The 13,684-nt window shown below is 37.6% G+C and overlaps 1 protein-coding gene across 1 annotated transcript in view; it reads right to left on the bottom strand.

Annotated features, from left to right (window-relative positions):
• Positions 1–13,684, bottom strand: part of DTWD2 (DTW domain containing 2) — a 66,759-nt gene that overhangs the window by 22,211 nt on the left and 30,864 nt on the right. The window contains 2 exon segments of the mRNA XM_053932536.1: positions 1,636–1,783; positions 1,785–1,827. Coding sequence (XP_053788511.1) covers positions 1,636–1,783; positions 1,785–1,827 — 191 coding nt within the window.

The raw sequence follows: 13,684 nt of genomic DNA, 5'->3' as shown, positions 1-13,684 counted from the left end.
AAAGACTACAATCGATGCAATACAGAATTCAAGTATGCACAAAGAAGCAAATCTCCAAAGAATATTTTTTTGTATTCACGCTGTCTGCTAATGTTTTTCCCTAGAGCTTGAAGTATGATCCTTTGCATCACTGTTTCACAAATCAATGCCTCTGAACTTTCTCAGAAATGAAGTCTGTGACTCACCCCAGTGACAAACCACATCCAGTTGTTACTTCTGCGAAGTCTTACACCCTGTATAGAGGTGCCAGCTTGCAGGGAGGGAAGGTACACAGTACCAAGTTATCAACTTCCATCCAAAAAAATCTCTGGGCTGTCACATCTTTACATGTTTTTATCCATGTTCCTGTACAGAGGGTTATAGATTAAATTTGCTAAATTTAATCTAATTTGCTAAATTTGCTCCTACAGCTATAAAATTTTGTACAAAACATCTTAACATACAGAAAACAGTTACGGGCAAATTAGGTGTCCATAAAATCACATGTAGATGTGATTTATATCTAGTCTTTGTGGTGTAATAACCTCCTATGATAGGAACACATTTGTTTGTAAACATGAAATGTTTTTTTCATTTTTGTAGTGCACAGATACATCTTAATATCTTGGTGAAATCTAATGCAATAGTAAAATAAATGAAAGTAAAGCAACAAACTGGGTATTATGGATTTTTTAAAATATAAAATATTTATATATTTATTAACTTTGTTAAGTAAGGTTTCATGCATTATAGTCAACACTATTGCTCAATTTTCCAAGACTTTTTTGGTGTAGTATCTGAGCACATTTTCATTATATTATTTTTACTTGTTCTATCACTTCAAAGTCTTTATCAGCTCCAATTTGCCTTAGGCAGGATTTAATACTTTTAAAAGCATTACTTGTATGTAAAATGTTCCATAAGTTTGCTGTCCATTATTTTAATAAAATAAACATTTTAACAGTCTCAGAGATAATAATTATGATCCAATAATGAAGGGTATTATTTTTTTCCATTAGTAAAACTGTTGGTATTAATACTTTTTCTAAAATACACTTTCAGTTACATCCCTGAATAAAAATGGCAGCTTTATCAAAAAATTAAATGTAGACAAACAATCCTAGTCTGATGAAAATACTTAAGATATAGACACAAAATCCTTCATACGGTCAAATGGACAGTGTTTGTAACATATTACCTGGGTCAGAATTTTTAATATGGTGGAGACCATATATGAGGAGAGTGTAACCCTTTCCTAAGAAGACAAAAATTCAACTTTCAGGTTTCCTATTTCTGCAATGTAAAATTCTTATGCGGGGGAAAAGAAACACTTATTTCAATCTATGTATGTATCTTAAACAAGATACTAAAATTTTCTCCACAAATTAGTTTTCAATTTTGCAAAGCAATGATTCACTATGAAGTTACATACACTAACTCAAAAACAAAGAAACACAAATTTCAAGTGAGAAAGTAGAAACCCTCAATATTTACAATCATCTTTTTTACAATCTTACAGATTGTTTAAATAATTGCTTAAGCTGTCTTTCTCTTGTTAGCTGGTTACATCCTCAGAAAACCACTCCCTTCTGATTGATCAGAAGCAAGCATCTATTAGACAAATTTTGAATTTTTATTTTACAATTTATAACTCACCTGCTTGGGAAGGCAGAAGAGAGAATTTTTGTAAAATATATCTTTAGCCTGACTCCATGTTCCATCTATGATAATCATAACAGATGGACTAGAAGACATCACTGCAACTTCTTCCAAATTTGTTGCTTCAGCTCCAGGATACAAAATGAGTATTGGGATTTCTACACACAGCTGCTAATTCAGGAGACCTTTAATGCACAGAAACACAAAATTAAATTAATCATTGAAAGTTTTCATGACATACACATACTTTCAAATATTAGCTCCCACTCATCTCCACCAAATTTTACTTAGAATGTCTCTTTCTCATCTATCACTTTCACCTTCCAACACTTCAGAAGTTGTTGGATTTCCCCCAGCATCTAAGTGGGGCAGTCAAAAAAAAAAAAAAACACAAAAGTGACCAGTGAAACCTGAATAAAGCAATATATAATATATTTTCCTATGCTTAATCACTAGTCTAATGAGTATTGGAGCCAAAGACATTTTGAATTGTTTACCAAAATTTAATACATGTATTCTAGAAAAATTTTGTTCACACACTTGGCATAAAATTACTGCAATTATCCCACTTTTAACCTTAATAGAGCATATTAGCAGTTCATGGTCCACACCTACAGGACACTTTTGAAAATATTATAATTTCCAATGGTTTGAGTTTTTTTTTAATTGCTACTTATACTAACTGGTACAGTTATAGTTCCTATACTTTTACACTCTCTTCTTCCTTCCTGTTGGCTTCTACATTTGTCAATGGTACCACAGGAGTAACAACTGTCTATTAAGTGTACAGTTAATGTACATGGAAACTCCTGAAGTTTCTGCAGGACACCACTGTCTTAGTCTATAAAAACCTGTGAAAGACATTGTCATTTAAATAGTACTCCAGGTCTCAAAAGCCAAGTCTAAACTAGTCTGGCCTGAACACTCCAGGGATAGGGAAGCCACAGCTTCAGTAAGTGAGGAAACCTAGGGCAACGGGAATATTTCTCTGTCTGCCCTGAGGGGTTCTGACTCCCAGGGAAGCACTGACTTTGACCCTCATTCATGGAGAAGGCCTCCAAAGCCTCAAAATAAACTAGAGACCATAAAAGTGTGAAATAGATTATAGAGAGTAGTATAGTATGTCACTTGGGCGAGAAATTTAGGTTTTAGGATTTTTAGTATGTTGTAGATGGGGACAAGATAGAGGCTATAGGGTGTTGTCTTGTGTTCCTCTTTCTTCCTTCTTCATGGGTTTAGGTGGTATCTTGTAATTGGGTAGAAAAATCCGCATTGCGAGTCTTTAGGGGTCAGTTATTGGGTTAGAAGGGAAAATAATCTAGGTGTCACTTCTTAATTGGGCATCTTAGCTTTTGATTAGGCTTAAAAACCCTTGTAACATGAGGCCTTGTAACAGCCATTTTTGTGCTGTTTTAATGCTTGCAAGGTCTGGTGCAGATAGCGTGCTGAAGTTTTGATTAGATAACAATAAAACAAGAAGCTGAAGACCGAAAAAGTCCTGTGCATCTCCTTTTCCTGACACAAAACTGCTCCAGGATGGTCTCCCCTGTCAGGAGAGCCCCCAGGGGGAGGCCCGACGTGGGGCCAACAAAGCCGTAAGTAAGCAACCTGCTTCCATGCCTCACCCTCATAAGGGTAAAGAATTTATTCCTGGTATCTAATCTAAACTTACTATTCTCTTCCACTTTAAAACCATTTCCCTTGTTCTAGACCTTGCAAAAGTCCCTCTCCAGCTTTCTTGAAATCCCCTTTAGGTACCAAAGGGCTTCCATAAGGTCTCCCTTGGAGCCTTTTCTTCACCAGACTGAAGAATTCTAACTCTCAGCCTTTCCCATAAGAGATGTGTTCAGCCCTGTGATCATCTTCATGGCCTTCCTCTGGACTCATTCCAACATGTCCATGGCCCATATCTTTTCTGGGTTAAGGGCTCCAGAGCTGAACACAGTACTCCAGATGGGGTCTCACCAGAATGTAGTCAAGCAGACTGTAGGGGAGAACCCAGGAAAAGGCTAGTCTTGCAATAAAGACCGCATTACTTGTCTGAAACTCTTTCTCAGTCTTCAGTCTCACCTCAATCAGAAAGCATGAAGAAATATAAAGCAAGTGTTGACTGTCCAAAGTATATGACATCAAATAAGAAATTAATTCTACATAGTACTTCAGTGGTTATAAGGTGTAACTGATTTGGTAAGATGAGAAGAGCTACATGCAGTTGAAACACCATGTGAAGTGGAAAGAGAAGCCAGAACACCTTAGATGTATCGGAATGGAATTAACAACAGCCAGCACATAAAGTGGGCTCTTCATGATACCTATCAAGATCCACTAGGTGCAAGATCATGGACACAGACACAGGCATGCTGTAAATATATAAGTTCACACTGAGGAATTCCTATTGTCACTGTCACCTGGAGCTTTTAAGTTTCAGGAACCAGGAACCTGCACCTCTTCTCCAAAAATCAAGCAAGAATAACGTGTATTTGTAGGGGGAAGCAGTGGTAGGACTGGCGAGAACTAGGGAAGAAAGAAATGGTTCAGAATGGATTTTGAGTTTATATATATGAGGTGTACTTAAACCTGCACTCCATTATCACTCTCAGAGGAAGCATGTGAAAAAAACAATTTTGAGAATGTTAAATTCAGACAGGATTGAAGTGCAAGACATTGAGATCCTGAGATGAAGATTCAAATGGGACCATACAGAATGTATATGAAATAAATGTGGAATGGAATTCAGTATACCAATAAGCCTGGAGATAGTATTCCACCACCTGACCACCCTCACTGCCAGCCTCCTCCCTCCAGCAAAAAGTCCAAACTGATTCAACACCGTATGTTTCTTTCCTGTCAACGTCATTTGCTACAAAGAACAAACACACAAACAAATAAACAAAACCAAAACATAATGATCTGTCTTTCCCAAATGAACAGGGAAATAATTGTAAATAGAAACTGGAAATCTGTAAGATAAGCCTGTTGCAAACAGAAGTACATGGAAACTTCTCTGCCCACTGTTTTTTTAAACCTTATTTACACTATATAGTAAATAATAGTTTAGTAATAATATAATATAGTAAATATAGTAAATAGTAAATAGTAAATATAGTAAATAGTAAATATATAATAATATAGTAAATAGTAATTTAGTATCATTTTATTTAACCAACAATCTTGTTACATAAAATCAAACGTAAGGGGCTTTTCCCATTACACGGTATCCAGTACGCAAGGCTTAAACCTAGAAAACTGGTCATATTTTCATGTTTGCCTTGAAAACCCAAGTCTTCAAAGAGCAAACTATCCTAATTCTGAGACAGAAGAGAGATTTTAAATCCTCTTAGAGGATTAAAAAAAAAGAATTCTTAAAACTATTCCAAATCCACATTGATTATGAAGTTCTTCAAGTTCATATTATGAACACCAGAACTGATGTTTTAGTTGACAATTCATTGAAAACAATGGTTTTCAATACATACTCATCCAAGGATCATAGAATCATCACAAAATCATAGAATGGCTTGGGTTGGAAGGGACCTGAAATATCATCCCGTTCCAACCTCCTTGCCAGAAGCTGGGACACCTCCCGCTAGACCAGGTTGCTCAGAGCCCCATCCAACCTGGCCTTGAACACATCAAGACAGGGCATCCACAGCTTCTCTGGGCAGTTTTTCCCAGGGCCTCACCATCCCCAAAGTAAGTAATTTCTTCTTAATTTTTAATCTAAACCTACTTTCTTTCAGTTTGAATCCATTCCTCCTTGTTCTGTCACTAAATGCCTTTGTAAATAGTCTCTCTCCATCCATCTGGAAGGCTCCCTTCCTGTACTAGAAGGTTGCAATTAGCTCATCTCCTTTCCAGGACGAACAATCTCAACTCTCATAGTCTTTCCTCTTCCTAGTCCTTCCATATCTTTAATTCCCACCAAGTGTTACTTCCATGACTTCCCCAACACTGGACATTTAAAATGTAAACATCTTGTCTAGACTGTGTTTTTGCTAAAAAAGTTTGGACCAGATGATCCTTGAAGTCCTCTTCCATGCTGGTATTCTGTAATTCTATAGTACATACGTAATGAATATCGACAGCCAATGATGGCCCTTAGCTGCTCTTATCCTCAAAAGAGAATGATATCAAGTAATTGAAGGAATATTCTCTAGAAAGACTATACTGAAGGAAAATCCTTTATACAGACACAATGACATTTCCAATACTTTCACTGGCACTTTTCAGTACTTGCAGACTTCAGAAAATGTTGGAATTCCCAAGAAAATCAATTTGTATCATTTACAGTTGTAGCAATTTATTTCAATCCAATTAAGATTTTTATTGCAATAATGAAGACTAACATCAATCTGAAGATAATTATTTTCTCTTTCTATAAATACATCAATACATTTTTTTTTATCTGCTTGACATTGCCAGGAGCTAACATAAAGCTCAAACAGATGATACAATTTAAAAGTTATGCTGTAAGACACAACTATGGCCTTGAGCTCCATAAGATAAATACTTACAACACTTGCTTCTCTTATAAATCAGCTTTAGTTTTGGTATGCAGCAGGTATTGCAGGCTTTTATAATCCATTTAGCACAAAAACAATCTCTGCTAAGCAGAACTATTCAGATATTTCATTCAGGTCTGAATATCCAACCACTTTGTCACAGAAGATTTATACATTCTCATGATTGTACTTAAGTAGCATTTCATTATTTCTAGGATGCATGTTCTTGAAATGTGTAATTTAAACATAACCCCATTTTTGTACCATATACATTTTCATTACACATCTACTCAGTTGCTCTCAAACTCTCTAGGTGGTTTTAATTCAACACAGATCCAGTGTGAAAGGCAAGCATTCAAATTTTAAAAATATAACACTGCCATTTAGTAGCAAACAATACTACTAATAAAGAATAGATGCTAACATATTATCTGTAGAAAACCATCAGGCTAATGACAACTTCTCAGTTTTTCTTATAATTTTTACTATCTCACCTTAGTTATAGGCAGGTACCTCTGCCTCCCTCAGTACTCCTGTGCTTGGAAGACTGTGGACTGCCGGAATTCCTATAAGGTAGCAACTTCCATCAGGTAATAAAATGCATTAAAAAAAAGGTAACTACCCTCTGTCATTTGCACATTCAGAAAGGGGCTCTTAGGATCAGGACTGAAGCCTAAGAGGTTTCCAGAAAGAATGCCTCTGTTTTATCTACTTTTTTATCATTTATCTACTTTCTTTTTACGTAAAGCACAATCTTTAAGAACAGAAACATTAACACATGGATCATCATAGAATTGTTTCCATTGGAAAGAACCTCAAAGGCAATAAAGTCCATAAAAAGTATCCATAAAGTGGATACTTAACACTGCCATGTCCACCACTAAACCATATCCCCAAACTCTTTATCTACAAGTCTTTTAAATACTTCCCAGGATGGTGAGTCAACCACTTTCCTGGGCAGCCTGTTCCACTGCCTGACAGTCCTTTGGGTGAGGAAATTTTCCAATCTAAAACTCTCATTGAAGCACATTTTGAGAGCCATGTCTTCTGTCTGTTGCTTGTTAGTTCAGAGAAGAAACCAACACTCACCTCACTACAACCTCTTTTCAGTTAGTTGTAGAGAGTGATAAAGTCTTCCCTTAAGTGACATAGGCTGTGTTGGGTTCATGTCAAGGTATTGGTAGTAAGTAGGCTGCAAGAGTTATTGTGCTCCCTGTGAATATGCCCAGAAAGGTGCTACAGCCTGGGGAGAGCGCACACACTGAGGGAGAGGGAAAGTGTGAGGAGGAGGGAGTATCAGAAAGGAACTGTTCTGGACTTATGGCAAGGCTGAAGTCTATAGTACTCAAAGAAAAAATAGCCAGAGAGAATGTTATCTAAATTATATTGAGAAATATATTGAGAAATCTGAAACTGGTAAACTACAGTTTCAGATGGAAATTAGCACGTGTTCAGTTAACCAGCACTAATTACTTTCACACACAGAATGACAAAAGCTGTGACAGGCTGATGATCTCTGCCTGCATCTAGTCATTCTTGACTGAATGGGCAAAAATGCATGAATTTAGTTTGATAGCATAATGACACCAAAGCACACAAAAAGCTCACAAAAAAAGTTACCTGGATAAAGAATCAAAACCTGTAAACAGTTTTACATTCTTTGTGAAGAAACACTAGAAAGTGCCATGTCTGTTGTATATAATTACCTTAAACAGCTTTACAAAATCAACAGAAATAAGTTGCATTTTATTACTTTTTGCATTTTTATTACTTTTAAAGTGAAACTACAAATTTTCCCAAGTGGTCCATTTAACTTCTGATCTAAACTACTGAACTGCAGGAGGGCCGGCAAGTATACTGATATTACATAGAATCACAGAACCATAACATCATAGAATATGCAGAATTGTAAGGGACCCACAAGGATCATTGACTCAGTTCCTGCCCCTGCTCAGGACACCCCAAGAGACATACTGTCATGTGCCTGAGAGTATTGACCAAATGCTTATTGAACTCAGACAGGCTTGGTGCTGTGACCACTTCCCTTGGGAGCCTGTTCCAGTGCCTAAGCACTCTCAGGATGAAAAACCTTATCCTGGTATCTAACCTAAATATCCCCTGGCACAACTTCAGGGGGTTGCTGGTCACAAGAAAGAAGAGATCAGTATCTGCCCCTCCTCTTTTCTTCAAAGAAGTTACTGCAGTGAGGTCTCCCCTCAGTCTTTTCTTTTCCAGACTGAACAGACCAAGCGACCTCAGACACTCTTCACATGGCTTCCCCTTGAGGCCCTTCATCACCTTCATTGCTCTCTTCTGGACTCTCTAACAGCTCAATGTCATGTATACTGTGGTGACCAAAACTGCACACAGTATTCAAATTGAGGCTGCCCAGTGCAGAGTAGATCAGGACAATCCCCTCCCTTGCCCAATGGCAATGCTGGCCTCATGGCCCCCAGAACATGCTTGGCCCTCCTGGCTGCCAGGGCACTGCTGGCTTATCTTCAACTCATCATAAACCAGGGCCCCCAGGTCCCTTTCCACATCACTGCTTTCCAGCATCTCATTCCCCAGTCTACACACACAGCCAGAGCTGCCCCATCCCAGGTGCAGAACCAGCACTTTGCGTGGTTTGATTTCAGAAACCAAAGCACATAAATTTGTAATTTTCCTAAGTAACAAAGTGGTGCATGTAGAAATATTTGCATCTGGTGTCCTGTAAGTGTTCCTTCATTAGAATCTATAATTTTATCACAGCATCCAGAATCACCAAAGTGTGAATATTTGCAAGGAGGGAAGGCTTGAGAATTAGATTACCTTCCCAGAAAAATAAAATAAAGGCAAAATCACCCCATCCAAATAGTCACAAAATATAAAATGAAACTTAAAAACTATAGTGACAAGTTTTTTATAAAAGTCTGGTACCAAAATAATTCAAACTTTTGACATGTTAGATATTAGATACAGTTGTTATCTCTGTTCAATATATGCCCAAAATTACTTCTGAGTAGAACAGTATTATTATACAAAAACAATTGCCTACAAAATTTTATTAATAGCCTAAAAAGAGCATTAATCCAATAAATTGTATGTTATTCATGCATAAGAGACAATAGCTGTTTTTTGCCCTAACATTTCCATAGTGAATAGCAAATATACTGCTTTAATATATTGCAGTTGTACAAGTTTATGAACAATCCAGGGGAAAGACATTAGCACTTTTTTTTGCCTATCCTACTACACTTCACTTTTTTGAAGTTCTGTATCTTTGTAGAGAGCATTTTAATAGACATTCTTCAAGTGTAAAGGCTTTTGTAATTGCAGTTTCAGAAAACCATACTGTACAGTGTATATCCAGCTATGTAAATTATACCTTAACTTTGTATTCAAAATAAGTAATCACTTTACTGACTTGAGACACAGATGCCCTAGCTACCCCTCTGTTCTCCCCAACACTTTTGTATATTTCAACTTCCCTTGCTCACCATATCACGTGTATTAACAATAATATTCAGTTTTTATTGAAGGAAAAGAAAACAGCAAATATTAACAAAAGTGTTATTTTTACAATACCACCATGCTCTAAGTACTCATGCCAAACTGTTCACTTCTAGCTTAATCATTTTAGTACATCAAAGAAATCCCAGTATCTGACATAAATGTAATCAATACCATAAAAAAGGTCAAAGTCTTTGACTATTTGGGGTTAAAAAATCTAGATAACTGATGCAAGTGGTCTTTTATTTGAGAAATGCTGTTTGATAAGCCAAGTCACCATGCAAACACCTCATAGTTCCAGTAGAATTAAGATGCCAGATTGCAGGAAGAACAGAGAAGACTAGGAAAAAAATCACATACTAGCTCTTAAAAAACTGGATTAATTCCTTCTCATCTTTACCATTATGGTGTCAATTATATGTTGAAGATACCAAGTTGTAGAAAGACTTTCCAAACTTGGTTCTTCAGCTTTTCTGCAATATAGGCAAATCAAGAATAAGGTAAATGTAATCTACCCAGTTTGTGTGTCAGTTTTCAACCACAAGAGAAAAGTGTACCCAAGAAGGAACTGAGTAGAGGAAATTCTAAACAAAGCAAAGCAAAGCAAAGCAAAACAAAACAAATAAAAAAAGTGCTTTATCTTTACTCTTTCATCCAAACACCAAAAAAAGTAAAAATCCTGATTTTCAGTCTTAACTGTCATAACCACTGGACACCTAAATGTTACATTTTCATTCAAGTCATGCCAATTATTCCATAGGACCCAGTTCTGGAGCTCCTCATAAAATCACTTTGTCCTTTTCATATGTTTTGGATGCTGATTACAAAGCATAGGAAATATAACCAAGATACACTTGGACAGCAGACATGCCTTCCCCTTCATGTGATGGGCACTGAGAGCTACCCAGCTGAGATGGTATGTACACTTGCCCTTAAAAGCAGACCTCTGCCAGCTATAGATTCACTGCTGTTAATTTGCTGCTTGGCATGCCACTGCTAGAGCTGCTGTGCTGGAGACTTCCAAAGAAAATCCGCTGCTGCGTATGGCTTAGGTTTCACTCAAATCCATAATGACCATTACTTATGCTCACAAACGTTGCCTTGAACTGTTCTGAGTTTTAAGAGCTGTTGCCAAGAGCTGCTGGATCCCCCAATAATACAAGTATTTCCACTACCATTCTATTATGATTATTTATAAGAGTATAGGAAACCATCCAGGTTATCACTTGGCCAAGTCAGCCACATGGTAGGGTTCTATATGCATGCAGAGAAAGAATGTGGGCACCACATCATGCCTCCATCTGCAGGTACTGTCCACACACAAGGTCAGTGACAAGGTCACTGTCCACACACAAGGTCAGCAGAGATTTTGAGTTATACTGGCATATACCCTTCCAAACCATGCACTCCTGGTGGCAGCAGAGGACACAAATAGTGTTATCCTATCAGATAACATCAACAAAAAGCAAAGCATCAACAAATGTGAAGCCTTAATGTGCTTCAAAACAATGATACTTCTAAAATATATCAGCAAACATTCTGTAATAATTTATTTCTTCAAAGTAACAAAGACAGAAATCTTGCCCTGACAAGGGTCAAGGTTGATTAAGTTGCCTGTACAGTAGGTACCAAACTCCTTACACACAGCATGGCTTTTAAGAAATCCAGAAAACAAACAAATCCAGTTTAGTTTGATGTGGCAAAAAATGTAAGATGAAGCACTGCAATTTGTGAGGTTTTAGCAGGGACTTTCACCCTAAGAGAAGATTAAGGACCAGTGCAGCCCTTCCCATTTACAGTAAACACTGACACAAGCCTGCAAAATGCCTGTTCCTTTGTTTTTACAAGGAAGGAATATTGCTTAAAACATTGACTGAATTCATTTATAGCTAAGAAGAAAAAACTTGTAGAAATAACACATTGCAAGCTGGAATGTAACTCTTGTCCATCACTCTTCCTCCCTCTTCCCAAGAAGGTGGACATAAACTCAGTAACTGAGCACTCCCAATTTTTACAGTCTTACATGTACAGTACAAAGCAGGCACTGCAGATGCTGAAAGTGTTACGGTTTAGCCCCACACCTGGGTAACACAGATCACCAAAACCCATATTAGCCTAATGAAAATGTTTGTTTCTATCACGACCTCCAGCATGGTTTATAGCAAAAAAATCTAACAAAATTTGAGGCTGAGATGTTCCACAAGAGGTTTTGACCTAAAGACGATGCTCTAGTTTAGAGAAATCTCTGGACTCAAACTTGAAAATGCTTTAATATTGTAATCATCAATTCTAAAAGAATTGAAATATTTACTAGGCGCAGACTGTATTGACAGTGTTCTACCTGATGCGTATCTGTCACGATCCGCTTATTGCGGGGTGTCGTGATGGTTCTTTTCACCAATCCCAAAAGTGCAAAAAAGGCAAACAACAAGGGACTATCAGTTAATCACAACAAATGCACCTTTATTAGGGGCCAAAACAGTAAATGCAATAGTGGGGATCGGAAAGGAGATAAAAGGATAGAGAGAGAGAGAGAGAAGAGGGGTATGGGAATAGCTACCAACACAGGCGAGATCCTCAGTGGTCCGGACGATGGGGATCCGTCTGTCGTGTCGGGGGAGTCTCCGAAGTTCTGGTCGACTCGGGGGTCCAGTTATAGTCCACAGAGGAAAGAGGGGGGAACAAGTGTAACAATGAAAGTCCATTGTAATCGCCCCGAGGGAACAGGTGAGTCCACAGAAACCACCAAAGCAAGACGAATACAATGAAGAATAAGTCCATTTGAATCACTGAAGGGAAACAGGTCATGTCATTTGTGGTCAGACCACCAATTTCCCCTCCTCCCTATAGCAGGGGTCTCAGTCCTTGGGAGGAGGGTTCTCATTCTTTGTTTGTCACAGTGGTAACGAGGCAGATGAGGGGTCTTCAATGAAGGACCACAGGAGTCACCCCAAAAGTTCATTTGGCTTAAGAACGGAGATTAGAAGCAGGCTGCGCATCAGGCTGTCCCGTGCTGGGTCCATGTCAGGTCTTTGCCAAGTCCTTGCCAACTCCTTGCCAAGTTCTTGCCAGGCCTTGTTCGGAACAGCCAGCGTGACGGTTCAGTGGTTCCACCTGCGCTGTGTCCTGTTCTAAGCCGGAACTGCAGTGGAGGAAGGGATTCTTTCTCGTGGCAATCGGAAGGCAGAATGGAAAATGAGGGGCTTCAGACGGGCTCTTACAGTATCAATTTGAAAAGTTGCTTCATTTTCAAGTTTAACATGAAGGGAGTAAAATCTCCCTGTAGCTTAAAACCTTTAAGGTAATTATTAGAGTTATAGAAGACTGAAAGAAATATATTTTTAATGTTTTCTAGTTAATACACAGGCAGCACAAAGATGTGCAATCCTCATTCTGTATTTCCTTCCAATATTTTTGTACACTGAGCTCTACAGAGAGTTTCCTCTAAGGATGTAACTCAATTCAACAATTAATTTCCTTTGTAAGTATTCACAATTTCTATTTGCTTTACTGAAAATGTATGTAGTAAAACCTCACTGGCTTTGCACCAAGACCTCGTTTCTAAGATTTAGCTTCATCTAATCAAGATTAAAGATGCTATATGGTAAAGCAGTATTTTCCAATGTCTCAGAATATTAGAAAAAATATAATTTAAAAATATCTGAGAACTCTTTTCTTATGATTAATTTTAAGATAAAGAAAAAGTGAATATATTTTTTTCAACTCTTTTTAAAGAGTTTCTCACCACAAGGCCACTTCCTCAATTTCTCACACTTGAGTAAAAACTATTAGTTTTACTTCAGTGACACCAAATGGTTAGTCAGATAAAGCAAATCAAAAAAGAACAAAACAGAATAGCAAGACAGACCTAGTACTAGGAAAGAACAGAAGTGGAAACAGATAAGAGTTTGAAAATAGCCATCTGAACACTCCAAGAGCAGAGAAACTGAAACTGTAACCTAAAGGAAGACTATCAAGTGCTTCTGACTATCTTTGGAAATCAGAAGCTTATATCAAAAGTGAGTGTGCACACTTGAAATAAAAATTAA

Source organism: Vidua chalybeata, chromosome Z, assembly GCF_026979565.1.
Source record: "Vidua chalybeata isolate OUT-0048 chromosome Z, bVidCha1 merged haplotype, whole genome shotgun sequence".
Lineage (NCBI taxonomy): Eukaryota > Metazoa > Chordata > Aves > Passeriformes > Viduidae > Vidua > Vidua chalybeata.
The sequence above is the reverse complement of the archived record's forward strand: the minus strand, read 5'-3'. Positions and strand labels throughout refer to the sequence as shown.